The 27,354-nt window shown below is 40.6% G+C and overlaps 1 protein-coding gene across 3 annotated transcripts in view; it reads right to left on the bottom strand.

Moving 5' to 3' along the window:
* The window catches only part of PRKAR1B (protein kinase cAMP-dependent type I regulatory subunit beta), a 118,662-nt gene that overhangs the window by 19,952 nt on the left and 71,356 nt on the right, over positions 1–27,354 (bottom strand). For 2 of the 3 annotated variants that reach the window (XM_073362094.2, XM_073362093.2), the window contains 3 exons: positions 22,867–23,025; positions 13,130–13,190; positions 9,346–9,467 (listed from right to left, as the gene is read on the bottom strand). In XM_073362094.2, coding sequence (XP_073218195.1) covers positions 9,346–9,467; positions 13,130–13,190; positions 22,867–23,025 — 342 coding nt within the window. Of the gene's footprint in view, positions 1–4,908; positions 7,591–9,345; positions 9,468–13,129; positions 13,191–22,866; positions 23,026–27,354 lie in introns of those variants that run through there. The other variant, XM_073362095.2, reaches the window with a different exon arrangement.

The raw sequence follows: 27,354 nt of genomic DNA, 5'->3' as shown, positions 1-27,354 counted from the left end.
CTGAGTCCCCCTTAACTCCTACTATATAGGGTCCCTCCATGTTAGTATTTTTAACCAAGGTGCAAACCTTGTTCAATCTAACCATGGTTTGAACATGGTTTGCAACCATATAGAGTCTAGGCACAAAGGGTGTTACAGCTCTGTTAAGAAACAGCGCTTTCACCCTACAGAGTTCTAATCTCAAACACTTTTCAGCGGTCATGATTGTTCACAGCATGCCCCTGCCCAGACAGAAGCATCAAACCGTGGCCCTGATTGAAATGTCCAAGTCAATGGGAATGGTCCCCATGATAATTATAACTGTGCTCCAAGACAATTGTCCAAACACAGTTCTACATATCCATTCTGTCACATCAGTTCTCCCACTTAAGCGTACTGCTGTATGCATTCATTTTCAAAAGCCTTTACACGGTAGACAAATCATTTCTGTTCATTCCTTGTTTAGGACCCACTTGCAATTATGCAATTTCTCATTTGCCTGGTTTTCATAGTAATAATAATACTTGGTACTTAAAGAGCATCTTTCACCCACCTTTGTAAAGTGCTGTCAGATTTATTGTTCTCTGATCTATAAAATAGGGATAGAGACGCGGGGATGTTAAAATTTGTCCAAACTGTGAATTACTGGCAGAGCTGAGACTCGAACCCAGGAGACCTGACATCATCTCCTTTTCTTAGCAGTAAGATGAGAATAATAATAATTAATAATTAATAATAATGATAATACCTCACTCTTATATAGAGCTTTTCATCAGTAGATCTCAGAGGGCTTTACAAAGGAGGTCAGTATCATACCATCTCTCTTTTACTTATCAAAAGCTACTATTATTAAATGGATGACACTTATATTGGATTTTAAAACTACCATCCAATATGAAACTGCTCATTATTACATCTAATATCATATTATCCAGTTTTCCTTGAACTTTATCATATGTCAAGCTGCATAATGCACACAGTTTTATTTCTTGTGCCTAAGAGTACTCAGCACGGTTGGGAGATAGAAGAGAGCCCATGCAGAGAGCTCCAGTAAGTTGTCCTACATGACTATAATCTTTTTCTGTCGGTAGGTATATGTTCCTTAAGCCTTTCCAAGCTTTAAGGACTGCCACAGGCATATGGCAGCAGCTCAGTTACCAACCAGACATGATAAGCTCTCAATATGCAACTGAAATCAGAGGACATTCTGAGCGTACTCAGGGCAGTTCCATGACATAACTCTATGCCATATGTGGTGCTTAGTAACGATAAGTGGATCCAAAGGATCTGATATAGGGAATGGTGGGAGCTGAAAGACACAGCATAGTACTTCGCAGCTGTGGACCCTAGCATTTTCTGGCAGCTGAATCAGAAAAACTTTCTTTTAGGTACTGCACCACTGAGCCAAGTTTTGGGCTGAATGTACAGAACAGCATATGAAAACTACTTCCTCTCTCACTACTGTTGTCTGTTAACTTTTCCAGTGGCCTGAATAGCAGACAACTATAACAGTCCTTTCCTTGGTACCATGGCCCTGATCCCGCTCCCACTGAAGTTAATGGCAAAGCACTAATTGAACTCAGTGGGAGCTGAATCAGGCCCCATTTGAATGACATTTTATTTAGATTTACATTTTTTTACTGGAGTTTTAACTTAGCAGGCTCCTCCTTTAAAATAGTAGTTAAAAATACTTGCTTTATATGAAGTCAAATGAATAAAGCCTTCCTAGTGTTGGGTAGTTTATGATACAAGTGCAAATTTATTTGTTAGAAACTGTACATCTGTTATGAGTTACACTTGCCAAAATATAATTCTTTTATGGTAACAATTGCTGCATGGTGCTTAAAGTTTTGCACCTCTGTGCCAGGAATCTCATATGGGATAATTCCATGACCTTGGAATCCAACAGATACATTCCACATCTGTCTAGGCTGAGAAAGCCTGAGTTTGTTGTGTGAAAAGCGTAGTGGAAGACAAGATCTGTAAATGTCTGAAAATACAGAGCCTGCCGTTTTGATTTTTTTTTAGTTTCAACTTAGTAGTAAATAAATCTGGGGCCAATAGTTATTTCATTGCTATTAAAGGATAAAGTCACTACTGATTTCTTGTATCTTTAAATTATGAAGTATGGTACAGAAGGTAAAAAAATTTACATCTGAAAAACAATTTTCTTAGCCACTAGATATTTAAATTGAGACAAGTCTTGATGGTGTCTGCTGCTGATTGTAGAGTTACATGAAAAATGAGGAGCCCATGCTAATGCAGGAAGACATCATATGGGTGTTTATGAAAATTTAGGGTGGAAGAACCTTAATTGTCCTGGAATCCTGAGGATATATTTACCACTAGAGAGAGAAAGACAGATAGACAGACAGACAGACACAAGCATACATACATGCTCTATGTCTGTTTCCCCATCTGCAAAATGCGGCTAATGATACTTTCCTACCTCCAGTGCATGTGACTATGGACGTCTTAAATGAGTATGGTTTTTTTGTTAATAGTATCATTACCTCAGTTTTGCATATAATGGAATGGGGACAGAGGGGCTACACTACTCATCGGGCAGACAATGAGGATAGATGTATTAGATGTGGGCCAGGGTTTTTATCATGGTTGTGACATTGACTTTGTGCAAGTAAGGGCTTGTCTACACGAACATTTAGTTCACAGCAAGCTGGGATGTGAACCTATCCTGCACTAGCCTGCCGCACAAGAGTGTCTGGGTGGAGCCCGCTGAAGTGCACTAACAGTTCCTTAATATGTTTGATCTACTCCTATTTCAAGGCAGGATAGATCAAAGTGCACGAAGGAACTGTTAGAGCATGTCAGCAGCATCCACACAGAGACTCATTGTGCAGCACACTAGTGCAGCTGGCCACGAACTAAATGTTTGTGTAGACACATCGAAGTCATGTGAACCCCTCCTTGGGACAGGGCCTAACACAACAGTTGAAGCCTCTGGGGCATACCAGAATATAAATTATTGTTTCCTCTTCTGCAAAGTATGGATGACGATGCTTAGCACTTTTGTGGCCCTCTTCTTCCATAGATCTCAAAGGAAGCTAAAAATTATTAGTGCAGAAAGTAAAACTAAAGTCTCTCTCACTTCTGGAGCAACATTCTGCCCTCTTTCCCATCAGTGCAATCCCGCTGGAGTTAGCAGAGTTGCACAGGTATAACTAAGGGAAGAAATCGGCACCCTATGCTCATCTTTATCTGGTGTATGACATAGTGTGCCAGTGTAGATATGTATTATTTTAATAAATCTTTTTAATGATCATGCCTATCATTCTGGAAAGCACTTAAATGCCTGCATAGGCCATCCCTGTTCACGAAAGCACTTAAAAGTGCTTGATTTTGATTTCAAATGGGACTTGAACACATGCTTAGGAATGCTAAATACTGTAATGCATAATAAGGGGTGCTTTCCTGAACTGCAGCTTGAGCACTGACAATGTAAGTAATAAAATAAGCCAAAGGATTGTGTGGCAAGAGCACTAAAGTACTAGCAGGGTAAGTGAACAAATGCAAGGCAGTGGAGATTATTCCAGGTGGCAAAAATACTCAATATGCCTGTTAAGAGAAAGATGGACTCCACCACCGTATGCTGCCAGCAGAAAATTATTCATCGTTTACTTTGTGGTTGCTTTTCTGATCATTCTGGAGTGTGAAAGTTTTGATTGTAGGAGGAAGGCCAGACAGTTAATTATTAGCAAATTTGCACACATGCACTGGTTTTGGAGGGCGCCACATACCTTGCCCCTTCAGGAACAGAGAAAAGGCCAAAAGGAGTTAGAAAACTGAAGTGCTGTATGTCGACAGGGTGGGGCCATGTAAGTAGAGTGGGAGAAAGGAATCCTGAGTTCTGGTCCTTCCTTAGCCACTGACTCACTTTGACCCAAAGCATTTAGGCCCAGTTTTTCACAAGTGGGCACTAATTTAGTTACTACCCTTTTTTTGGCATCCAGTCTGAGACATTTGCAGAGGTGCTGAGGACCGATATCTCCAGCTGAAGTCAGTAGGAGTGGTGGGTACTCAGCATTTCAGGAAAAAATGGAGGTACTCTCAATTAATGGACACTGTCCTTAACCTCTCTGTGACTCAGGTCACCCGCCTGTAACATGGGAATAACGGTTATCTACTTCGTAGTGTTGTTGTGAAGTTTAATCAATCTTTTAAAGTGTGTGGAGATCCTTGGAGGAAAGTTGCCATAGATATTGGGTTAAATAAAAAAGCACAAAAGCATGTATTTCCAATAACTCATGTATGGGTATTTGTATATTTGAAATAGAAAGTTATAGCTGCACTGAACCACAAGACATTTGAATTGTTTTGTAACAAATACTATCTATAGTGTCACAAAATAATCTATTGGTTTTATTCATTTATTTGTCATAGATACCATATCTAGGTGCTGCAAATTGGTTATTACAATAAATGAAAATCCAACCAACTCAATAATATCTTCATCTTCATATTGAACAGTTGGTATTGTATCAGGCAGACACTATACAATAGTTTACAGAACAACATTATTATTTCCTGGAATCAAAACAGGGCTGCAAACTCACAGCTAAATAAACATATAATTATAACTGGCCACAAAAATCAACACAGATGATTGCCAAACCAAAAGCATCAGAAAACAGTTTGAAAAAGTCAAGTGTAAGAGGCATAACATACTAACTTGCCTAATCAAAAATTCAAGTTACCATTTGAGCGCTCCTTAATGTATACATTTCTTTGGACAAATCATGTCAGATGCTACCAGCGGTGTATTAACGCCTAGGCCAACAAGGCCTAGGCCTAGGGTGGCAAATCTGCAGGGGTGGCAAATTTATAATAGCCAGAGGCTGCTTCCCCCGGCCCCGGCCCAACTGCACCCCTTCCCCAAATCCCCGTCCCGGCTCCGCCTCCTCTCCTGATCGCGCCACATTCCCCCCTTTTCCCCCCTCCTTCACGAAGCTGTTTCGTGCACAAGCACTGGCAGGGAGCGGGGAGAAGCAGGACCCAGCGGTGTGCTCAGGGGAGGAGGCGGAGGTGGAGCGGAGGTGAGCAGGGGCGGGGGGAGCAATTATTTCAGGCCCTACAGGCGGCAAAATCTTTAATCCGCCACAGGGTGCTACCCCTTGTACCAGGAATGTTCCTGTGAAGAGCCAACATGGTTGGAATGTTAGCACCTCAAAGTAATGTTATAGAGGAAAGCAACTATGAAGGTTAACAAAACATGAGTGGTTTATATAGCAGGTTAACAAAAACTATGATGCCAACTATTTAAAATCTGTGGTAGGTCTGACACTCCTAGGGAACCTTACACGGTGGAGCTACAAAACTATATAAACTTGGAGACGCCCTTTGGGACATCAATCCCAGAAGTCCCTGTGATTGTTTCAAAGCTTCAGAAGCTGGGCCATTGCCTTTTCTAAGTAAACACCTATTGTACATAATAATCATAGAAATGTAGGGCTGGAAGGGACCTCGAGACATCATCAAGTTCCGTCCCTGTGCCAAGGCAGGACCAAGTAAACCTAGATGTCTATGACAGGTGTTTATCCAACCTTTTTTTAAAAACCTCCAATGATGGGGATTTCATAATCTCCCTTGGAAGCCTATTCCAGAGCTTACCAACCCTTATAGTTAGAAAGTTTTTCCTAATATCTCCTAATATTTCCTAAATCTCACTTGCTGCAGATTAGGCCCATCACTTCTTGTCCTACCTTCAGTGGACATGAAGAACAATCAATCCACATCCTCTTTAAAACAGTCCTTAACATATTTGAAGATTATCTGGTCCCCCATCAGCCTTCTTTTCTCAAGACTAAACATGCCCAGTTGTTTTTACCTTTCCCCGTAGGTCAAGTTTTCTAAATCTTTTATCCTTTTCATTTGTCTTCAATGGACTCTCTAGCTTGTCCACATCGATCCTAAAATGTGGTGCCCAGAATTGGACACAGCTGAGGCCCTATCGCCGCCGAGTAGAGTGGGATAATCATCTCCACTGTCTGGTATACAATACTCCTATTAAAATACTCCAGAATGATATTAACCTTTTTTGCAACTGCATCACATTGTTGACTCATTTTCACTTTGCGTTATTATAATATGGAATAAAAAATCAGTCTAAAATTGCTTCTGCATAGTGTCACTGTGTACTGTTAAACAACTGCCATATCACACCCCAAAAGTGACTGCATTTCAGTTGCACGTGAAATGAATAGCATGCAAATAACTCGGTAATGTTTGTAGAGTATTTCTGGATGTAAGGCCATAAATAAAAAAAGAATATGAAAGGAGCTAATATTTTTTGGACTGCAAACCAGCCAAACCACTTTCAACTAAAGTTTGCAAAATAATTTGTTCCCGATGGCTCTGCTCACATCTCCTGAAAAAAAGTTTTATATCTGAGCCATAAACCTCTGTGAAATGAGGTTCAAACTACAAACCCAGAACTACAGCAGCACAAGCAGGCACAAGTGTAACTTCTATATAAAATAACTAGTAAGGGGGTTTGATTCTTTAACGCAGAAAAACACTGGCAGCTTCCAAAGTGAGAAACATGTAGATGAAATTCTAGGAGTGAATGGATGAATGGCTGGAGGGACAGAAGAACAGATAGTACATGAGTATGCAGTGCTAGTGCTTTGCTACCCATTGAAGTCTTCGCAGCTGTTCCGTTAAGAGGAGGAAAATAAAGGCCTTTGGTAGCTCTTAAGCAGGCTGCCAATTTTCCACACTGGTTTTGATGGCTAAGAAAACTTAATACTGTAGCCTTTTGCTGCTCCATGGAGCCACAAAATTTTTAGAAAACCTGTAGAAATGCACACTGTGTTGTTTTACAAAGAAGCTATATTTTCTAAATGCTGCGTACATACAAGCTGTTTTACTAACTACAAATATATTATGGGCTGGATTTTTAAAATCTGTCCTCCCATTTTGCACCCATAGTTTTTTGTGGGCACAATTAATGTCATTTAGACATTTTAACTACCTGATATTGCAGATGCAATGACTTGCACTCAAAATTTTGTGGGCATCAAAAGTGGGGAAGCCAGGTCCAAAGTTTCTTCAGTGCTTCAGCACCCACACAGAAAGGAAAAAAAGGCATTTTAAACCCACTATATGCATTGTTGGCCACATGCTGGCTGCCATGGGAGCTCTGGCTGCCCTCACAAAATTCTGAGATGCTTCTTTGCAGGCCCCTCATGATTCTAGAGTGGGGTTTAATGGGTAGAGTTTATACCTTTGTATATGTACAATCCCTGAGCTAGCAATAGAAACTATGCAGCCAAAACTCTTTGATGTGGATATATGGAGTGAGGGCTCCTAATACTGTAAGAATATGGTCACACACTAAAGCTGTTTTTGTATTTTTGAGTCCTTTTTATGTTATCTTCTTGCTCCAAGACACATTATATTTGTGTGTGTGTGTGTATTTTTGAGTCCTTTTTATGTTATCTTCTTGCTCCAAGACACATTGTGTGTGTGTGTGTGTATAAAATACCCATCAACATCTGCTTGCTTGTGAGGCAGAAGGGAGATGATGGAGCTGAAGGAAAGTGTCAGATGATTTCCCAGAGGATGTCTCAGCTGCCTGACTGGTCTGACTGCCTGTGTGAGAGCAAGTGAGAAAGCAACTCAGCCACCCAGATTTGGTTTAAGCAAAGCAGAGGGATGGATTACCCCTACCACCTGTCACAGTTGCTGGGCTAACTGCACCTCTGACCCCTCCTGGTCTCTTTGAGTGCCCCCTCCACCCCCAGCCCTCAAGCTTGCACCTCTCTTGGGTGGGGAGGAAGTGAGAGGGGAACCCCACGATTCTCTCACTCTCAGACTAGACTTTCGGCTGCTATTCTCTGGTGTTGACTGTGATAACCTCAGCAGGCCCAAGGTTGGTTCAGTATCTGCAGTTCTGTTCCTTCTTGGAGCACCTTCTTAAAGCAAAAGTACTGTTTATTTAGAACAAAAGCATTTCAGAGAAAACAGATTTTAAAACAACAGATAGTCTATACACATGCCTATCTTTCCCTGACGCATAAGCCCAGGGCTGGGGAAGGCCCCAACTGCTTCAGCCACTCCCACAAGACCAGTGTCTGTATTCCATGTCTCCCAGGACAGCAGACACTCAGCTTCCACTCCCTTTCTCTCCAGAGAGAGTCCTTTTCACTGTTCAGTGTCCTTTTGATCACTATGGCAAAACAGCTGAAGAACTTTGGGCTGGAGCCTGGAAGCCATCTTCACCACTAATAGCCAGTGTCTTGGAATTGCCCCCCAAGCATTTGTTAGGAGGACGCTTATTGTCACAGGGTTCACTCATTGCTGGGGTGGCTGTGTCTGGGGAGTAACTCCACCCGGTCTGTTGCCCTGATCTGTCTCTTGTTCGTGCTGCAGCCCCTCTTGCACACCAGGAGTTGCTGTGCTTTCTCTTTGTGACTCAGCTGCTCCCTCTTCATAGCTTGGCTCTCTGGTCAGGTCACGATAGTTTTCTCCTTCTCAGGTCTCAAACTCCCAGCAGCCCTTCAATCCAAGGCTATACCACTTCCCCAGTGTCTGGTAGGGAAACCTGTGCCCTCCCTGTACTCCAGGTTCCAGCTCCAGGACCCCTGAGTCAGTGGCCAAGGTCTGCACTGTCCCAAACATTGCTGTCGTTACCCCAAGCCTTTTCCTACTCCACCTCTATCAGGTTTCTGCTCCACCACCCTCCTGGGTAAACTCTTTCTTCAGGGCCTGGATCTCAGGGCTTCTACTCTCCCCCGGGGCTTCCTCCTTTCCCTCTCTAAACCCACAGTACAGCCCCTTCTGTCCTCTTTTCCTGGCCTTATACCAGCCCTGCCTGCTCCTGCTCAGCTGGGCTCTATCCTCAGAGATTGCCTGTCAGCCTAATCCCTCCCTCAGGTGTGGCCTATCAGGTTAATTATCCCCTTCGGCACCTCAGTCACCCACATTAGCCTGGAAAAGATTAACATCCCATCACAATTATCTTGAGCCATTGTGTTGCCTTCTTGCTTGTTTTGCCAGCATCCCCCTCTTCAGCTAGATCAATACATTCACACAGGAAATCTAATAACCCAGCACAGCTATACAGTATCTCTACCTTACTGACCATGCCACATACAGTATTCAGAACATTACAGATCAGTATTCTCAGATTCTTACGTAGCAGCTCCACCTCTGCCACGCTTCCCCCCTAGAAGCCAAGGGTACAGATTCTGAGCTCAGCTGATTCTGGAGTAACTCTACTGACTTCAGTGGAGTTATTCCAGATTTACAATGGATGAACTGAGATTAAATGTGGCCAACTTTTTTCATTACCATAGCTTGAACATAACCACACACGGGGAAATTCTGCCAGAAAGCCACACTTACTTCTGTGATGATGAAAAAGTCATCCCCTGGCTCTCCCTGAACAACAATTTTTTCGCCATCTTCAAACTGGACAGGTTCTAGTGCATCTGCCACTGTAAGGCGCTCCCATTTGTCCAATGATTCTACAATATTAAAGATGATACAGCTTTATTGCGAAAGTGTCCAGCTTTGACACAGGAGTCACATCTAACCCGATACTCCTGGTTCTATTTAAAAATAAATATTAGCAGATAATGAAATTGTGGTGAGTTCACTTTTATTTCATCGGTGCCTTCTGCCTGAATCTCTGTTCAGGAAACATGGAAGTATTTACTATCTGTGTGATTTCTGATGCCCAAGATGAAGTGAATAATTTTAAAAGTTAGGTAGCAACAGACAGTTATATCTCCCTGGTTCCAGGGTCTGGTCTGTGCTGCCCCTGACCCGCAGTGTATTTGAGCAGACTCGGAGCTATCCTACGATACGAGCTGTGTATGAGCCCAGCTGCGAAAGGGCAGAGCAGAGCTCCACTCCCTCACTGTCTCTGATGAACCCCACAACATCAGAGTGGAAGTTAGTTCAGGAGCAAGTTCTGCTAGCTACACGGGTGAGAGTTCCTCCCTGCTGAGGGGATTCTCAGTTGGCTATTTACAGCCTGTTTTCTGAGGGTACAGACTTGCTAGCTTGGGCTCTGAAACCCCCATCCCCTCCCTAGGCTTCAAAGCCCAAGCTCCAGCCTGAGCCCAAACGTCTGCATGGCTGTTTTTAGCGCTGTGGTACAAGCCCCCTGAGCCTGAGTCTGTAGACCTAGGCTCGGAGACTCATTGTCACTTGCAGTGTAGGTGTATGCTTTGTGGTACAAAGGAGACAACGAGAGATGACAACCTGGTTCCAAGCATCTGATCAGTGTCCCATTAAAGCCAATGGAAAAACTCCCATTGCTATGAGGGCCTCAGGATCAGGCTGTTTTAGCATAGTTATGTTTAAGGTTGTAACCTAATTTCAGTAACCATTTTGGCCAATTAAAGTGCCCAAGGAATGCAGGAATGGATCTTTTATTTTCCAAGGGTGGCCTAAAAATGTTATATGTCTTCAAAGCAGAATTTGCTAGTAATCGTTAAAGTCCATGCAACAGGACTTCATTAATCCATACTAACGATGGGTGAACGGAGGTTTTAGTATGAATTACTGAATTACTTGAAGTCGAGAGTCACAACTGCTGATGTTAGGGCTTAATTTAGCCTATTCTTTATTGAACTCTACCCTGCTTTCTCCTGTTTTTCAAAAAGCTGTTTAGAAGCATCATGACAAAAGAAAAGTTTTGTTGCTGAAATTAGGCATATGAAAATAAACCTGTGGCAGAAATCAGAAGTATGTATTGGGTCTAACAAAACTATGTGGCAGTAAGTTCAGAGTTATTTGGTACATATAACTCTGAGCATTTTCTGGATTTTTTTTTCCTCATATGCACTTAAAAATAACGGTTTCAATTATTTTGTTCCATGATTACATACTAAGTTACTTTCCTATATCATTTATGACTTTTATTTTGCAAACATAGCCCATAAAAATATTGTAAATACAATCTTCAAAAAGTGTACTGCTTAATTAAAAATATGCATAAAACCCTTTTGTAAAGACTGGAAGAACTGGCTTTCTGATTTAAAAAAAAAGGAGTCAGTAATTAACAATGAAAAGAAAGAGTCCCTTTAAACTTTTTCTTCAGTTGGCTTTATGAAAAATTCAAAGCTAATTGTAGCTCTAGTCACGAAGTCTCTCTCTTGTCTAAAGGGATTGTACCATTACAAATACATTAGTTAATGGTACTTGCAAATAAAAACTTTATAGAGGAATTTACATTAAGTAACTGTTTAAAGCTCTTTTAGTTCCAGAGGTAAATTTATACATGCAGATAAAGTAGATTATATGCAGATTTGTAATCTTCAAATTTTGCATATCAAATCTTGATTTCACATTTAAACAGCCTCAGAGGAAAGTTTTCAAAATATTAATGTTCTCATATTTTGAAATATACATTGAACCTGTGCATCATAATCTAAATAAGTCTGAATGCAATTTTTAAAACATTACTTCTAAAATGTCATAGTTGACTACTTAGAGAAAGTATTCAAACCCAGAAAAGTTATATTCAAAACATCAAATGTTTATATCAATAAATTACTGAGATCTGATTAGATTAAGGTGGGAAATGGGATTGATTTATCAGTACTGTATTGCTGAGATGTCTCAAATGACTATTGAGTTTGCCAGCTGTCATCTACTACTCAAACACAAAATATTCTTAGATATTTCAGCTAAATTCTCAATGCATCCACAGCACTACATATGCTGTATAATAACTTTCTGAAAATAAAGCCCAGATTTGAAGTCTTCATTCAGTCCTTACTGAGGAAAAACTCCTACAGCAAATAATAGTGCATTTTAAAGTGAATGAGCTGAAATCTATAGGTGTTTTGCTGAAGTGAGGACTGAGTATAAGATTACAGTGTCAACTTGCATGCTCAAGGGAGTTCATTTCTGAATAACTTCAATCTCTGAAATTACTTTTAAATGTCTCATTGCTGTAATTGTACTTCATTAGTGCAGGTGCAGAGATTTTTTTCCCTTAAACACTTCATATAATTTGGCATAATTTGCATTCCTAATTTATGAAGACTTAAATTAAGTAATGGAGAAGGCTCTTTTGCATTCTGCTGGAAAAGATGAGAACATAAATGAGTGATTTACCTGACATTAATCTAAGAATACAAGCGTAATTGCAAATTTCTCACGCCAGATCTTCTGAGAAGTTCAAGTACATTTTCACTAAGTATCTTTTTGTAGGCTCGCATCGAGCTAAAATGGTAGCAGAATATCATAAATAAGCAAACTTAAATTGTTTAAATAGAAACTATGAAGAGTTTTATTCAATTATATAGTATATTAATCTATATATATTTTTAAAAATAGCCAAAGATAGACTTCAAGCGGGAATTTGATGCATTTCCCACAGAATCAGCATCTCCCTGTATCATCTAACACTGTCCTCCTTATTAGAAATTGTTCTCCTAATGGTGATTGATTGGTCAGGCATTAGGGGTTTGTTGTTTTTCCTACTGAAGGCCATCAAGAACATGTCCAAATTTCGTGGCTATCACATTAATCAAAGGGAAACAAAATCCATGGACAAGAAGCTAAACAGATGTTTTAAGAATGTAAGACCTGGGTTATAAAAGAACAGGACAAAAACAATCTAAGCCCACTTAGATCTGTGGTGTCAGTTTGTTTAGCCCACATAAATGCATATAAGAGGCTACAAGATCATTCCTGAAGGAAAAAAAAGTTTCTCACCTGTCAGCTGGAAAGATTTAACAGTACTTTATAACACATTCATATTATAAAAATCCCTCTTCAACTGCCCACTTGTGACACCACTGCTTAGAAAGGTTTCAGAGTAGCAGCCGCAAAAAGAAAAGGAGGACTTGTGGCACTAGTCTCCAAGGTACCACAAGTACTCCTTTTCTTTTCACTGCTTAGAAAGTTACTAGCAAAGGGCCTACTCAGATTTTCAAGGAAAGACTTCACCCACCTAATTCCTATTTCGTACACAGTAAGGGTGAGAAAAATGAGTCCTAGCGAGAAGAACCATTTGCATTTTTTTACATGCTTTTCTTTGGCTGGAGATGATACTGTGTGGTCTTCTGTTCAACCACTTGCCACTTTCATCATCTCATCAAAGACCAAAATGTATTCAGACAACATGTGTGACAGAAAAATGAACACTGAAGTCCAAAGGGCAACTGACCTAAAATGGAGACCTTGCTCAGGAATTCTTCATACATCTTTCGCTTTCTCAGTGTGCTGCCCTGTTATTAAAAAGAGAGAGAGAAAAGGCAGAACATTACACAAAGTATTTTTGTGATTTGCTCCTCCAGCTGCTCTTTCTGATTTTTTTTTCCTTCTGAAACTTAAACACAGCCAGTATAAATAGCCAACGGCAAGATTTTCTTCATAAAATGTCTGGGTAAGCCATATCCTTGATAAGTAATGTCAGTAAGGATCAAATTCATCCCTCATATAACTCCACTGACTTGTGTGGAGTTACTGGACACCAAGGATGAATTTGGTCCCTTTTCAGCAATTAATTTAAAGCAGCTGCATTTCTCCATTAATTTTTAGATATTATTATGCATGAGGCCCACAAGTAGCGAGCTTACAATTAAAAAATGGGAGGAAACTATTACTAATTCAGTCTGATCTGCCCGCTCAGACACCCTTGGCTTCAACAGGGCTCACCAAGGGTTTATTATTAAGCATTATTTTAAGTTATTTTTATATATATATCTTTACAGCACCTTGTATAATGATGCCACAACCTAGCTAGGCCTTCTAGGTGCATATGGAATACAAATAAACAAAATTACTATTGTTATTATTGAAAAAAGTTATGATGATGTAGTATTTTATCTGGTTATAAGCAGCCATCATAAAGAGTTTTCAGAACATCAGAAAAGGATTCAGTTATGTTCCTAGACTTTTCAAATACAAGATGCACTGCACCCAGATTACTCTTTGCATAAGAAAAGGTGTCCTGCCCTACATAACTTTCCCAGCAGTTTTACCCACACATTAATAATCTCACCCCTTCTCCCTGTATTGTATAGTCATAGGTGATCTAAAAGAACAAGTCCCATCCCTGGTAACAAAGAGCAAGCTATAGAAAAAGGTTGTTCTTGCCATCATTCAAAATTTGCTTGCTTTACAATTATTCACCATGCAGAGCTGTATAAGAATCAAGCCCATTTTCCAGCTGTGTGAAAGATCTTGGTAGAAGGTGCACCTGCTAGCCAGAGCTGTGAAGACAGAGCCCAGTGCAGGGAGGACATGCTAATCTTTTGAGGAATGTGGAAACCCAGGCCACATTTACTCACACCATGGGTGGATAAGCCATAAATAAATATTAGTGTTTGCTATAGAAAATGCCACTTGTCTTGTCCTCCCATAAGGGGAGAGTGTTGATGGGTGCTGGGAAGAGAGAAGAAAAGGGCAGTATAATAATCTCCACTGTCAAAGCATCCAGTAAGGGTGAAAATATAAAACTGGGACAAAACTGTGGAAAGAACAGAGCCAGATACTTCTGTTCAGTTATACAACTAAGAACTAAACTTCTCTCCTCCGATACCCACCCATAGGTCTGATCCAAAACTCACTGAAATCAAGGAGAGTCTTTCTAGTGATTTCAACGGGGTTTGGATCTGGCACCAGAATAACAGCACCAGCAGCTACTGCCACCTTCTCTCTACTGCTACACCAGCTCTGCCCTGGGACAGAAGCATCAGCACCAGCAGTAACTGCTAATTATGCTCCTTCTGGGTCCACTGTGCATCAGGGCAGCAGTCATTGTCATTTTTGCTCCTCTCCTAGGCTCCTTCTGTACTGGAGTAGAACCATCAGACCAGCACTGGCTGCCACATTCTACCAGGTGCCTTTGCACCACAGCAGAAGCAGCAGCCATCTCCCATCCTTCACAATTGTATAGCCCCCTGATGATCCTTTGTCTCCCAGGATCTCCATGCTGAGATAGCAATGGTAACCTTCACCTGACCTCTCCATCTGACTAACCATGTTCTCTACCTCAGAGGCCCCCGGAGCATTGGAAATGCCAAGAGTAAAAGCATAAAACTTCAAATGGAGGAGTTTCTGCAAACCTCGCCAAATCCTGACAGCTCACTGTGAGACAATGAATGGAAAACTGGACCTTGTGTACTCCCTGCTCTCCTCCCTGCAATCCAGAGTGGAAACCAGACCAGCAAAATTGACAGCTGTGGAAAACCAGATTGGTGGTTTAGATCGATGGGCCAGGGCATGTAGAGACAGATGTGGAAAATGCTTTTAAAATTACTGCGGACACAGATGAATTTTAAGAAGCAGTAATCAGAAGCCATGAAAGGCTGCCTGACCACAGCCTGGAGTATTTACAGAACTAGACAAGAGACAAAAAGGTAAGAAATCTAGACATCCCGGCTGGCACTGAGGGCAAAGAGGCCATCAGTTTCTTTAAGAAACATGTGTGTAAACTCTTGATTCTGTAAGACTATAACAATGTCAATGCAGTGCTATAAAATTCTCAGACAAAACTAGCCTGATTGGAATATTGTAGGTGTGGAGAACTAAATGGAAGTTTATTATTAATTATTACTTATTATTACTTATTAATTATTATTATAGCATCTAGAGACCAGAATCAAGACTGAGATTCTATTTGTACTAGGTCATGTATAGAAACATGGTGAGAGACAGTCCATACAGGCCAAAGATCCTATGGTCTAAATAGATAAAACAGACAAAAGGGAGGAGAAAAAAGAGAGGAAAATGGACTTGCCCAAGGTTACACAGAGCCAGTGGCAGAGCTAGGATTGGAGTCCAGTTTTCCTGACTCCCACTATACCAGGGAGGCAGTTCCTCAAAAGAAAAGGAACAATGCATTCTAGCAACAAAAAGCCCTACTGATTTCCCTAGACCTAAAACAAAGGAACAAAATTGGTGGAAATGAAAAGGAGTAAGGCTAGCTGCCACATATTAAAAAGCCTGCATCCAGTCTACACGCAGCTTAAGAGATCCGTATTATCAGGCAGGTGCACCCCTGCGTCACACCTATTAAATATGGTTTCAATTTTTTTCTAGTGTGGAGAGGGCCGAGTTCATGTGTTTGGGAAAGAAACCTTTAAAGTATGAACTAAATGTGCCTGAGTCTGCAGCCATCCTGGATCAATAGCTCTGAGATGTAGGAATTGCTTCTATTAATCTCAGTGAGGTATTAATGCTGAAGCTGGATGCCATTTCATGGTGCCTGGAAAAACATAACTCTGCTTGAGTGCTGGAGAGAGTATGCTGAGCTGTGGGAGTTGTGATGCAGGGCTGCTTCTAGGGGTGGGCGAGCAAAGGCTGTCACCCTGGGCACCACCTTTGGGTGCCAGATCACTGTGCCGCTCAGCTTTTTGTTATTGTTGTTGTTGTTGTAGTTACTCTGCTGTGATTGGCTGGCCATTTTTGCTCCGCTGATTGGGTTTGCTCTGCTTTTTGTTTTTATTTTTGATCTGCCATTTGGGCATGAGAGTGGGGAGGAGCCAAAAACGTTTTCCACCCTGGCTGGTAAAACAGCTAGGGCTGCTCCCATTGCTATGATGTCCAAGAGCCAGTACATCCCCCTGTCCTGTCCCCCCACACTGTCCATCAGGAAAGCAGGGCAAAGCAATGCCCTCACATGGAAGTCTTGAGTTCTTCAGACAATGCTACTTGGCCGTCAGGTCTTGCACTCTGTCCAATTACAGAAGAAAAGATTTTCTGCTTCCTCTCACCACTTCCAAAGCACTTGCCCAGGCATGGGCATAAAACTTAGTTCAGAATGTTTTGTTGTTACTTTAGGATGTCTTTCTGTGTTTTGACTGCCTCCTGGGTGGAGCACAGGGATACTTTAGAGAAAACATTACTACAGTATTTTTACAACACAAACACATGGTTATTTGTTCTGGTATTCAGATCAGTATTGCTGACCTTTATACCACATGGAAACAGGCAGAGAGAGAATTTTTGATTTCCTACTTCTCTGCCTCCCTTAATTCCCATCTCCAGCCTTCTCCACACATTCTTCCATTTGTTTTGTGCCATCTCATCTGCTTTTTATAACTTGTCCATTTAGTACAGTAGCCTGCCCTAGGTACTGGCCACAGTTTGACTGGGGATAGGAGGGTGGTAGAATTACAAAACCAGTGGATGAAGAAAAGTGTCATGGGTAATATATCTGGATTTTAAGAAAGCACTGGAGCGTCCCATAAAACATTACTGACAGAGTTGATGTAAATCAGACAGAATATGAACACTATCATAATCCTTTGCACTACCGTAACCTTTCCATTAGTTTCCTGTCGACTTGAGAATCAGAGAGGTGCCAAGTGGAATGTTGCAGGGATCTGTGTTAGGCCTGCTCTTATATAAGCTCCTCATTAATGATCTAGGAAATCTATCTAGCCAATAACACACTAATGAAATCTGCAGGTTGGGAAACATTGTGAAAACCTGGCAGAATGGGGAAATACCACCAAGGGGCCTAGAGAGATTTGAAACGGGGTAGAAAAAAACAAAATGAGATTCAGTTTGGAAAATACAGCTAAGAGATCTAGGGAAAGCAATCCAAGGCACAAATATTCAATGGGACAGAGAAACCTGGAAAGTAGTAATGCTGAAAGAGATTTATGGTCAGTCAGACGTGAGTTCGCAATGTGATGCTGCAGCAAAAACAAGTCCAATACAATTTTGATCTGTATATGCAAAGGCATCCTACCACAGAACAGAGAGATAATAGTCTTAACATATATGGTTTTGGTGTAACTACACCTAGAATGTTGTGATCTGTCTGGGTCCCTCCTTACCAGAAAGACATAGACAAATTGTAAGGAATTCAGGGAAGAATTAACTGAAACATTTAGAAATGGCTTGTGAGGAAATATTAACAGTTTAAATATGTGTCATTTAGCTGATCAACAAATAAGAGGGTTTTAAGGAGAGGAAAGGAAAATGATCTACACATATCTAAAGGATGTAAACTCCAAGGAGGGACAGAAACTACAATGTAGGGTACAAGGAGGCATAATTAGGAGTAATGGGAGGAAGTTAAGAAAGGAGTAATTTAAGATGAATATCAGTAAAATCTTCCTGACTGTGAGATTTATTAGCCCATGGAAAAGTTTCCCAAAGGAAGTAGGGAAAGTCTCATTGTTTGGGACACTTAAAACCGGGATAGATAAAAACACTAGTAAATGTACTTTAGGGAACAATTCTACACTGATAGGGACCTTGACAAGCTGATCCGATGATGATGGTCTTTGCCATCTCTGGATTAATACCTAACTCTTTCTCCCCTCCACCTCCTTCTGCTTCTTTCCACCCACCCTCTTAGTCTCCTCTCCCTCCTTCTCTGAAGCAGAATCCTCATTCACAAGCTCATACTTAAAAGATTACTATTCCCATTTACAAGGAAGAATCTTTAATATGGAGAGGGCAGTGTCTCCCTTTAAATTCTAAGCTACAGTTTTCCTCTTGGTGTCAGTCAGTAGAAGCAAGACCAGATCAGTTCACCAACTCCATCCCAAAAAGGGGTTCAAAGCCCTTCAGTTTAGAGGAGCTCAAGACTTAGCAGGCTTCCAACTTAGTTTAAGCAGCACACAGCTTGGCAAAAACAAATGCCATAAACTCAGAGATTGTAAACAGGTCCCATGGGGGCAGGGCTGGTCATTTTTCTGTATACATTAAGGTAGCCAGGGCATCTGGTGCCCCCAAACAGGTACTCAAATTGCCCCTTTCTCCTCTATTTTCTCTCTTCCCACTCCAATCTATCTCTTTCTTTCCCTTCTGCTCGCCTCTTTGCTTTCCTTCTCCAGCTCTTTTTATTTATTTATTTGCAGAAGTACAGCTGGGCTGGCTGGAGTTGATTGGGTATTTCCTAAAAAGCCCCACCTTGAATGACAAGCCAAACAAATGGCTACCGAATGGTAGAACAAGGCTCAAGTTTCAAATAAAAGGGTTATGCTGGCAGGTATGCAGCTGGCAGGAGGTGCTGGAATGGCGACCATTCCACCTCAGTTTTAATCCCTATGTAAAACTGATATTGAATTATGCTTAAAATGTACATTCTTAAAGGAGCACAAAAAAAGTCACTGAAACAACGCATACTAACTGCGAAAACAAAGTACGCCATAAGATCCTACTGCTATATTGCACAGATGTTAAATGGAATGCAGGCTTTGGATTTGGTTTATGTTTTGGCCACCATGTACACTGTACAAAAATGTGCAGTTGATGTGACTTAATTTTTCTGAGTGGTAAAAGAAACAGTGTTCTCAGATCCAAAGCAGTATGAAGCATTGCTGGTAAAACAAGGTCAGAACAATATAAATTAAGTCAGACATTACAGTAGGGATGGACTAACCTTGATTGATCATTAGTTGTGTCCCAAGAGTATAGCCTGTGGCTATAAATAACTAGCTGTGAATAAATTGAGGCTGGAAATTAGAAGAAGGCTTCTAACCATCAGAGGGGTGAGGTCCTGGAACAGCCTCCCAATAGGAGTGTTGGGAGCAAAAAACCTACCCAGTTTTAAAATGGTGCTTGATAAATTTATCAATGGGATTATATGATGGGATTGCCTGCAATCCCTGATGATCCAAGACATACCTTCCAATCCTACGTGACTCACTGTGTGTAAGCAGGGCTGGCTTGTCATGCCACAGACAGAATCCAGTGACTGCAGGACAAAGGGGCTGATGGGGTTTGAGACATTCAGATCAGAGGTGAGAAGGTCACAATTGGCAAGATGGCTCATGTGGATTACTTTAGTGATGCTGTGGCTGACTAGCCCCAAGTTTGTGTGTCCAGCCTGTAACTCCTCCCCTATAATAGCCAGGTCAAGTGAGTTGGAGGGTGGGTAAATTACTCTCTGAAAAGAGAAATTATAACACATTTTTAACAGATTAAAGTGTGTTATATCCTCAGCCTGAGGGCTGACTTGGCTGGGGGATGGACTTGATGTTTTAGTATAGGAGCACTATTAGAAAATGGACATTTGTCCCCTTTTATCCTTGTATATGAGGCATTCTCTGTATGCAACCTTGGGGGGCTCCCTATCTCCAAAGATTTTCAATCCAAATGGCAAGGAAGACAGCAGCAACATTTTAGCAACTTAAACTGCATGACAATCCCAAGCCATAGATTCCTTAGTACCCACATTCAGGAAGATATAAACATGAAAACAAAGACACCCACAAACGTTACATAGGTAAGGCAAGCAACATACAGCACAGATAACTTTCCTAGACAGAGGAAACAAGGTTAGAGAACTGGGTGGCGTGCTCAGGAAGAACATTTGGGGAAGGTGGGGGGAAATGGGGGAAGAGTTGACTGGTTTAGAAGAACTTTTTTTACCCTCATAGAATTTCAAAGTTATAATGCTTTGTGAAAGACTGCAATGAATGCCAAGCAGTTTCTTTACACATCTCAACTGAAGAAACTGACCCGAGGCTTGCTACCATCACAGCTGGTTGAGTGAGTTTAAATATGATCCTCAAGCACTAAGCTACCTAGGAAGGGACGATGAAATATGCAGAAATACATCTGTTTTAACATGGTTCTTTCAAGACAGGCTGAAGCAACAAATGGATGGCAAATGAAATCAAAAGCTAGATGGACTGTGTGCATCAGACTTTAGTCCGCTCCAAGAAAAAAAAAAGTTAAATTATGGATACAGTAAATCTAAAAGCATCATTGAGATGCTTAAGTGGATAAAAAAAATGGCAATGAGCAGAAATAACGGCTAGAAGAACAGACAATATGTGGGACATCTAAAATAGTAAGGAACTCTCTGGCGCAGGGCAGTAGACATTCCATTTTTAATGGCACCAACTGCACCACTTTTTAAAAAAACAACAACCCTGAAATGTAAAAACAACAAAGTGCTCAGACACAAAATCATCTTGCTATGAACCTACGGACTGAAAGCAGCAAGGGAGTCTAAATGCAATTTAAAGGCAGTTTTCTGTATATTACTATCAGCTAGATGCTCATGATAGTCAAGCTATATCTATGTTTAGCATTCTTGCACCCAGCATTAAAGGGGTAGTCTCCTCTGCTGCAGGTTATACGTCTTTTAAGCAAGATTCCTTCTGGCACCAGAAATGCCCACCCAGCTTTTGAAGATAGTTATCAAATGGAGATGAGCATCTGACCCCTAACTGAGTGATCAAACCTGAACGGTTCACAAGCTTGAATGTGATTAGTTATTGCTATTTTCATCAAGTTTGAGACCAAAGGGGCCTCAAAAGCAGAGATGATTGTGAAACTTTCCTCTCTATTCTTGAGTAACTGCATTAGATAGATTAAAGTAAGAACCAAAAAGCCTTTCTTAAAAAGCCAGAGAACACATCAGTTATGCTGTTTATTTCTCTTTTGTACTTTTGAATCGTATTTGCACCAAGCAGATTCATCTCAAGCAGTATTCTAGATACCCGTCTTGATTGCCTTTGTCAGGTACTAGTGGACAAGTTATGTTCTCCATCCCTATGAGTTAAAAAGAAGGTTTTAAAGAAATGTCTTACTGAAGGTCAACTAATGCTTCTCCTGTACCAAGCAGCTTTCAAATAGTACTCATCCTGTTCATCCACAGAACTGATACAGGCATTACTAGCTGCTTGTCACTGCACCTGAATCCTGTCCTGGAGGGGCCGCCCCCATCTCTAAGGATGGAAGAATAATTTCATCTACTTCTCCAATGAATCTTTAGCTCCTCTACTGAGAGTGCCAGTTGTGATGGTGATTTTTGTGATGTGGACACCAGTCCATGAAGAACTAGGCATATACTCACTTCACTCAGGCACCCACCAGTCATCAAATAGCATAAATGTTAGGTCACTGCTGAACTCAGTTGGATGTGAACTAGTGACCCTGGCACTGAAAGCCATTGTATCCCTTTGCTAAACTCTTAAGCTACCCAGTAATTCCATTTGTACTGTATATATTTTTAATACACATTATTTTCTTACCAAGAAAGCATAGTAACATTTGCTCCAGGCCACAATGAAATAATGTAACCAATGACGAACAGTTCCTATCAAGAAAGATGCTTTAAATAACATTATTCAAGTATAAACTATCTGCAGGAAGGGAATATTTTGTGGAGGAGAAAAGAGTTTGTACATTCACATCAGAAAAACAAATAATTGTGGTGAAACTAAGACATTGCTTTAGTTAAGCGTGTGTCAAAGTTTCCATTATAAATCCACGACTCAAGGTCTAACGACAAATCAACAGCCTAACACATGCTGCAGGTGGCCAGCTTCTATGACAGGCTTCTCTAAAAAGACGTGGGGGGTGGAAAGGAATCTTTTCCTGAAGTCACAGAGTGTTAGCAGCTTTCTGCAGCTGCTACTGCAGTTTTAGGGTCGTGCAGTCTTATTTATTTATATTGGGCCATGTACATACATGACGCTTGGTTGACAAACAAGGATGCGGGGCGCAGGGGTTTCATATCCTGGACCTGCTGAAGTCAATGGGAGTTTTCCCACTGACTGCAATGGAGCTCCTGCCAAGAAGAGCTAACAGTGTAAATTAGAATGAAGACAACACAAAGTAACAAGCATGGGGTGGTGCTGAGGGAGGATAGAACGGGGTTGACAACGAGATGATGATATGTGGTAGCTTAGGGGAGTAATGTGGACCTCTTGAGGGTTTCACAGTTTTAAATAATTACTGATGTATTATATGATAGGGGCAGTACTCAGGGGTTCCTGGCACACAGCCCCATGCTCATTCCTGGCACACAGACCCACAATTTTATTTTAATGTGCACTTGTTTGTTTTAGAGCCTTAAACTGCAGAGGTTTTAGCACTGATATAATTTGAATATAAAATATAAATGTGGTGCACATGTATGGCACTGCATAAAACGTTTAGTAATACCAGTAATGTGAATAAGTCATAACATTTAAAACTCACCATTAAAATACGTCTGTAGCTGTCCCTGTCGATGCCCCAAAGTTTGAGGTCTGTCTTGGCCTTGACAGTGGCAGCTCTTGGTGTTCCATAGATCAATGCAAGCTCCCCAAAGCTGCCTCCTTCTCCAATGCTGGTAACCCATTCTCCATTTACATAAACCTACAAAAGGAAGAGGGAAAAATAATCGGGAGACTTATCGGTGCTTTTTCCTTCTACTTCCAGTTACCTAAAAGCCCATTAATAATTTCCTATCTAGCTAAGTTGGATAGTGCTGGGAGGCACAGAAAGAAAACAATAGCCTAACAGTTTCTTCGCTCAGTTACAAAAGAGGGTGACAACCTGCTTTGTGGACAGAATTTCAAGTCTTCTTGCTTCAGCACAATAATTGTATTTAGTCTCTGAGTTTTCAGCTCCTGTGGTTAACTGGCATCAAGTTTTCCTTCCTGTGTTCAGCACTCAGAGAATCGACAAGCAGAACTGTCACAACTTTGGCTTTTTATTAACACTGTCAAACTTGAAAGAAAGGAGATTTGTTAAAAACTGTAATGAGATTTTTCGGAAAGCACCATAGCTGTGAACTGAAAAACAGAACAAAACAAGGAAAACACCTTCTGTAAGGGGAGATTTTTCTTTTATAAGCTTATTCTCTTCATCAGTTATCCAAGGATAGCTTTCAAAGTCTCCCGTTGACTTAGTGGGTTACTGAATACTTTGGATTTGATAGCATGTAAATAGAACTATCCTTTTCCTTCCACTCATGTACCAGCTCTACGGTTCTCCAGGACCCATAATTAATTTATTAAACTACCACTATGATCCTGCTTACACTGATGAAATGGATCAGATCCAAAGCTATTTTAGATCAGAAAATGTTATTAATTGATGTAGTTATCACACAACATTTTTACTGGGTGAAATACAACCCAGTATGGAGGGCCTATCCAAGTTTCTCTGCATCATGTAAGTCCTTCACTTGAGTAGACGGGTGTGAGCAGGGTCCCTACACTAGGGTGAATTCCTCCTGCTATCCATGGACAGTATAGCTTCTGAGGCATTAAATTGCATTCAGAGAATGTGACGGATTGTGTATTTTGCAGCATGCATGTAATTTTGTCACTCTAAACTGACACCAGGGACACCTTTTTTAGGCTATTAATGTGTTAAGGAGTTTACAGAACAGCAGACACTGCATGCACATATGAAGTGCAGAATATATCCTAATGTATTGTGGGGCAGTAACAATAGAAATCAGTGAGACTGAACATTAGCTCTGTAACAGCTCTATAAAGAAAAATGTAATAAAAGAAACATGATTATTCTCTACACAAACAGGAAAAAAACAAAAAGAAAACCAAAATAATTTTGCATAACCTGTTACAAATAATGGATTCATGCATTTTTTTAAATATAAATTAGGACCCTCTATTACTTAGGAATGAAAAAAATAAGCTATCTAATATGGGGCAAAATATACGTATATTTGGTCTTTTCCCAAAAATAAAAACAAATTTCAGTATATTTTGTGTGTGTGTATATCTATCTATCTATCTTCCGGGTTATGCTGAAAAGATGTCCCTTGCGTTACAGCCCAAATCAGTCTCAGTTTGTTTTGCCCAATACTCATTCAAGCCCTGATCCAGCTCCCATTGAAGCCTTTCCACTGACTTCAACAGGAATTAGAACAAGCCTTCAAGGCATGGGGCAGCTTAACTGATCAGAGACTTTGTATGAATGTAAAGGACTGCGTGGGTTTCTATTAGCCCTAATGCTGAACTATAGCTGAAGAGCCAGTGTTGTGGGTCTCTGTATTCCTGGAGCATCCTGGAGATCAAGGAATAGAAGCAAAAGGTAAAAAATAAACCAAAGTAGGCAGGCAGTAACCAAGCCATGAATGCAAGCCAGGAAGGTCATTTGTAGCTGAATTTCTTCATTACTACGGGTGACTGTCACATTAAATAATAGCAGGGTTTCTTTTGATCTATGACACAGGCTTTGAAAGGAAAACCAAATGGAATGTTGGGTCAATCGTTAATTCTTCTCATGATGAGAAACTTACACACAAAAGAGTTTTTAAAAGTCCGAAGTCTGGTTGAAGTGTGAATCCTGGAACTGCCGCATGTCAAAAGCAGGGAAGATGGACGAATAAAATGAGGGGCCTAAAGTTTGGTAACCGAATGAGAGTAAATCTTAAAAAAGAAAAAATAACCCCACCTTCCATATTTAAACATTGCAAAATTGGCCAGATGCATTTCTCTTAGAGATGGTGAGTAGGTGTCTTCTTATTGTGAAGCATCAGGAATAGACAACCAGCAGAAGTAGACACTGCACTACACACACCCATCGGACTGCTCCAATCAGGCAACTCATGTCCCCAGTGAGGGTCTGATCCAAAGGTAAAATCCACTGAATGAGCTTTGAGTTAGGCCCTGAATGCCAGCTGATCTCTCATCCTGAATTTACACTCAGGACAGAAAGTAGTTTTTGTATACGGTGTCTTGCTGTCGAGCTGAATTTCTGTTATTGCGTAAAAGTGTGGTAAGATGACTTGCTACCATGATGGGTGTTTCTTTAGGATGGACATGACAGCATCTGAACTATAAATGGGAAATGTGCTCACTCACATTTTAAAACTGTAACATGGAAATCCTTGTTAAGTCAATAAGTGGCCCATGACTGCAAACCAAAGGGGGAAATTAATCTGGTGAAACTCAAAGCAAAGTGAGTGAAGTACTGACATTTACAATAGTTGCACTGCAATAAAAAAGGCTGAAGTTAATCCACTCCAAGCCATCTTTAATTTTACTATCCCATTTGACTAGACTCCACAAAACACGTTTGACATATGGTTTGTAAACAGTTGATGAAAATGGTCAAACCCCACTAAGTGTGTCAGGTTTAAAGCATTCTGAACTGAAACCAAATCTTGATCCGATGACATGATCCCTGGGCCCAGCACTCTCTTCCCCAATAAAAACACCATTTTCCAATTTCAAGCTCCTGAAGACAAAACAACACAAGAACAACTATTGTACTTTAAGAGGAAAGCCATTGTACTACACCCTCCAGAATGCACCCTAAGTCAACAATAAACTTTTGTCCTCATGATGATGATAAAGTGCACTGATGATATATTATACTGTCATTCTGTCCTTTAGCTGAAAGTTCAACCCCACTAAGATTCCTTTTAAGGTGGAGTTAAAAAAAAAAAGGGGGAGAAAGGAAAGGTGAAGATGAGGCTATTTTGGGAAAGAGAGATGTGTTGCATGGCAGCAGCTCGGCAGATCCCCTTTCCTTCCAAAAAATTACTGGTCACAGGATCTGCCTTATACATTTTATGTATTTATGAACCCTCACCAATGTAGAGAGCACACAATCAAAACATTCCGAGTTGTTACTTGGACAGCTGACCCAGCCGCACAGTAGTGGGATCTTTTTACTTTCATGTAGCCGTAAAGGAATGCATAGCTGCAGATGCCCAAATATGAAGGGCAATCATGCTGCCAGAGCCTGCTACTTTCTGGAGATCAAAGGCATTCTAGATTTCTATTGTTTTTCATCTCTGTTGGTATGAACACTGCAATTTTTGTTAGCAAGAAAAATTACCCAAGTGGGCTCACTTTATATTTTTTTTATAGAAGGTTAGCGGGAAGAATTTTGTGTGATATTGTACTCTTCAATTCCTTTCCTCACAGGCTGTGATATACATTAGGCACTAAATGTGAGAGAAAATCGAAGTGACTCACACAAGGCTCAGTGGTCTAGGAGCAAATCTTAGTTTCGTTCATCTTGTGGTTATTTATAAAAATAGGATTTAATCTTTCCAATAATAGTAACTCCCCGATTTGCTTGGGAAGTGGGATATGAAGGTATATTCAGACCTAATGAATGTACTTCTGCTTTTCAGTCCTCAATTTTATATTGTTGATTTCTTATTAACCATTTGCATTTCTTGCTGCCCCTCTGCCCTATGGAGGCAATCTCACTCATTTAATACGTTTGTTTATTGAAATTATCCTGGTATTGCAACTTTCAGCATCCCCATTATGTTATGCAATAACTTCAGCCCTGTGTCTTGTCTGGAGAAAGTAGGTCCAAGTATTTCTGTTCCCAAAATAGAAATGAGGCTCATTTCTTCTTGGAAATGTAAATGAGTCTTAAACATGAAGTTTTTATACATGTAGGTGACTTTTTCACATGATACTAGTAGTTTTTCTTTTTTATCAAAATTTGGGACCATCTTAAAAATCCTCAAAAACTCAAAGTGGCGTCTTGAAAATTGTAACTCATAGCATGTACTTATTAGATTTTTAAAAATCATCCATTAGAAAATACGAAGATGTGAAACATGGGCAATGCTAATGATGGAGGAATTCTAGTTGCCGTGGATACATTTAATTAAATACACAGAGAAAAAGGGTGGGGAGGTTCTTCAGGAAAAGCAATGCCATTAGATCTCATTGACCAATAGGTTAGTATTAAGTCTAACTC

Source organism: Lepidochelys kempii, chromosome 10 (assembly GCF_965140285.1).
Source record: "Lepidochelys kempii isolate rLepKem1 chromosome 10, rLepKem1.hap1, whole genome shotgun sequence".
Lineage (NCBI taxonomy): Eukaryota > Metazoa > Chordata > Testudines > Cheloniidae > Lepidochelys > Lepidochelys kempii.
Note: the sequence above shows the minus strand (reverse complement) of the source record. Positions and strands in the feature narration are given on the sequence as shown.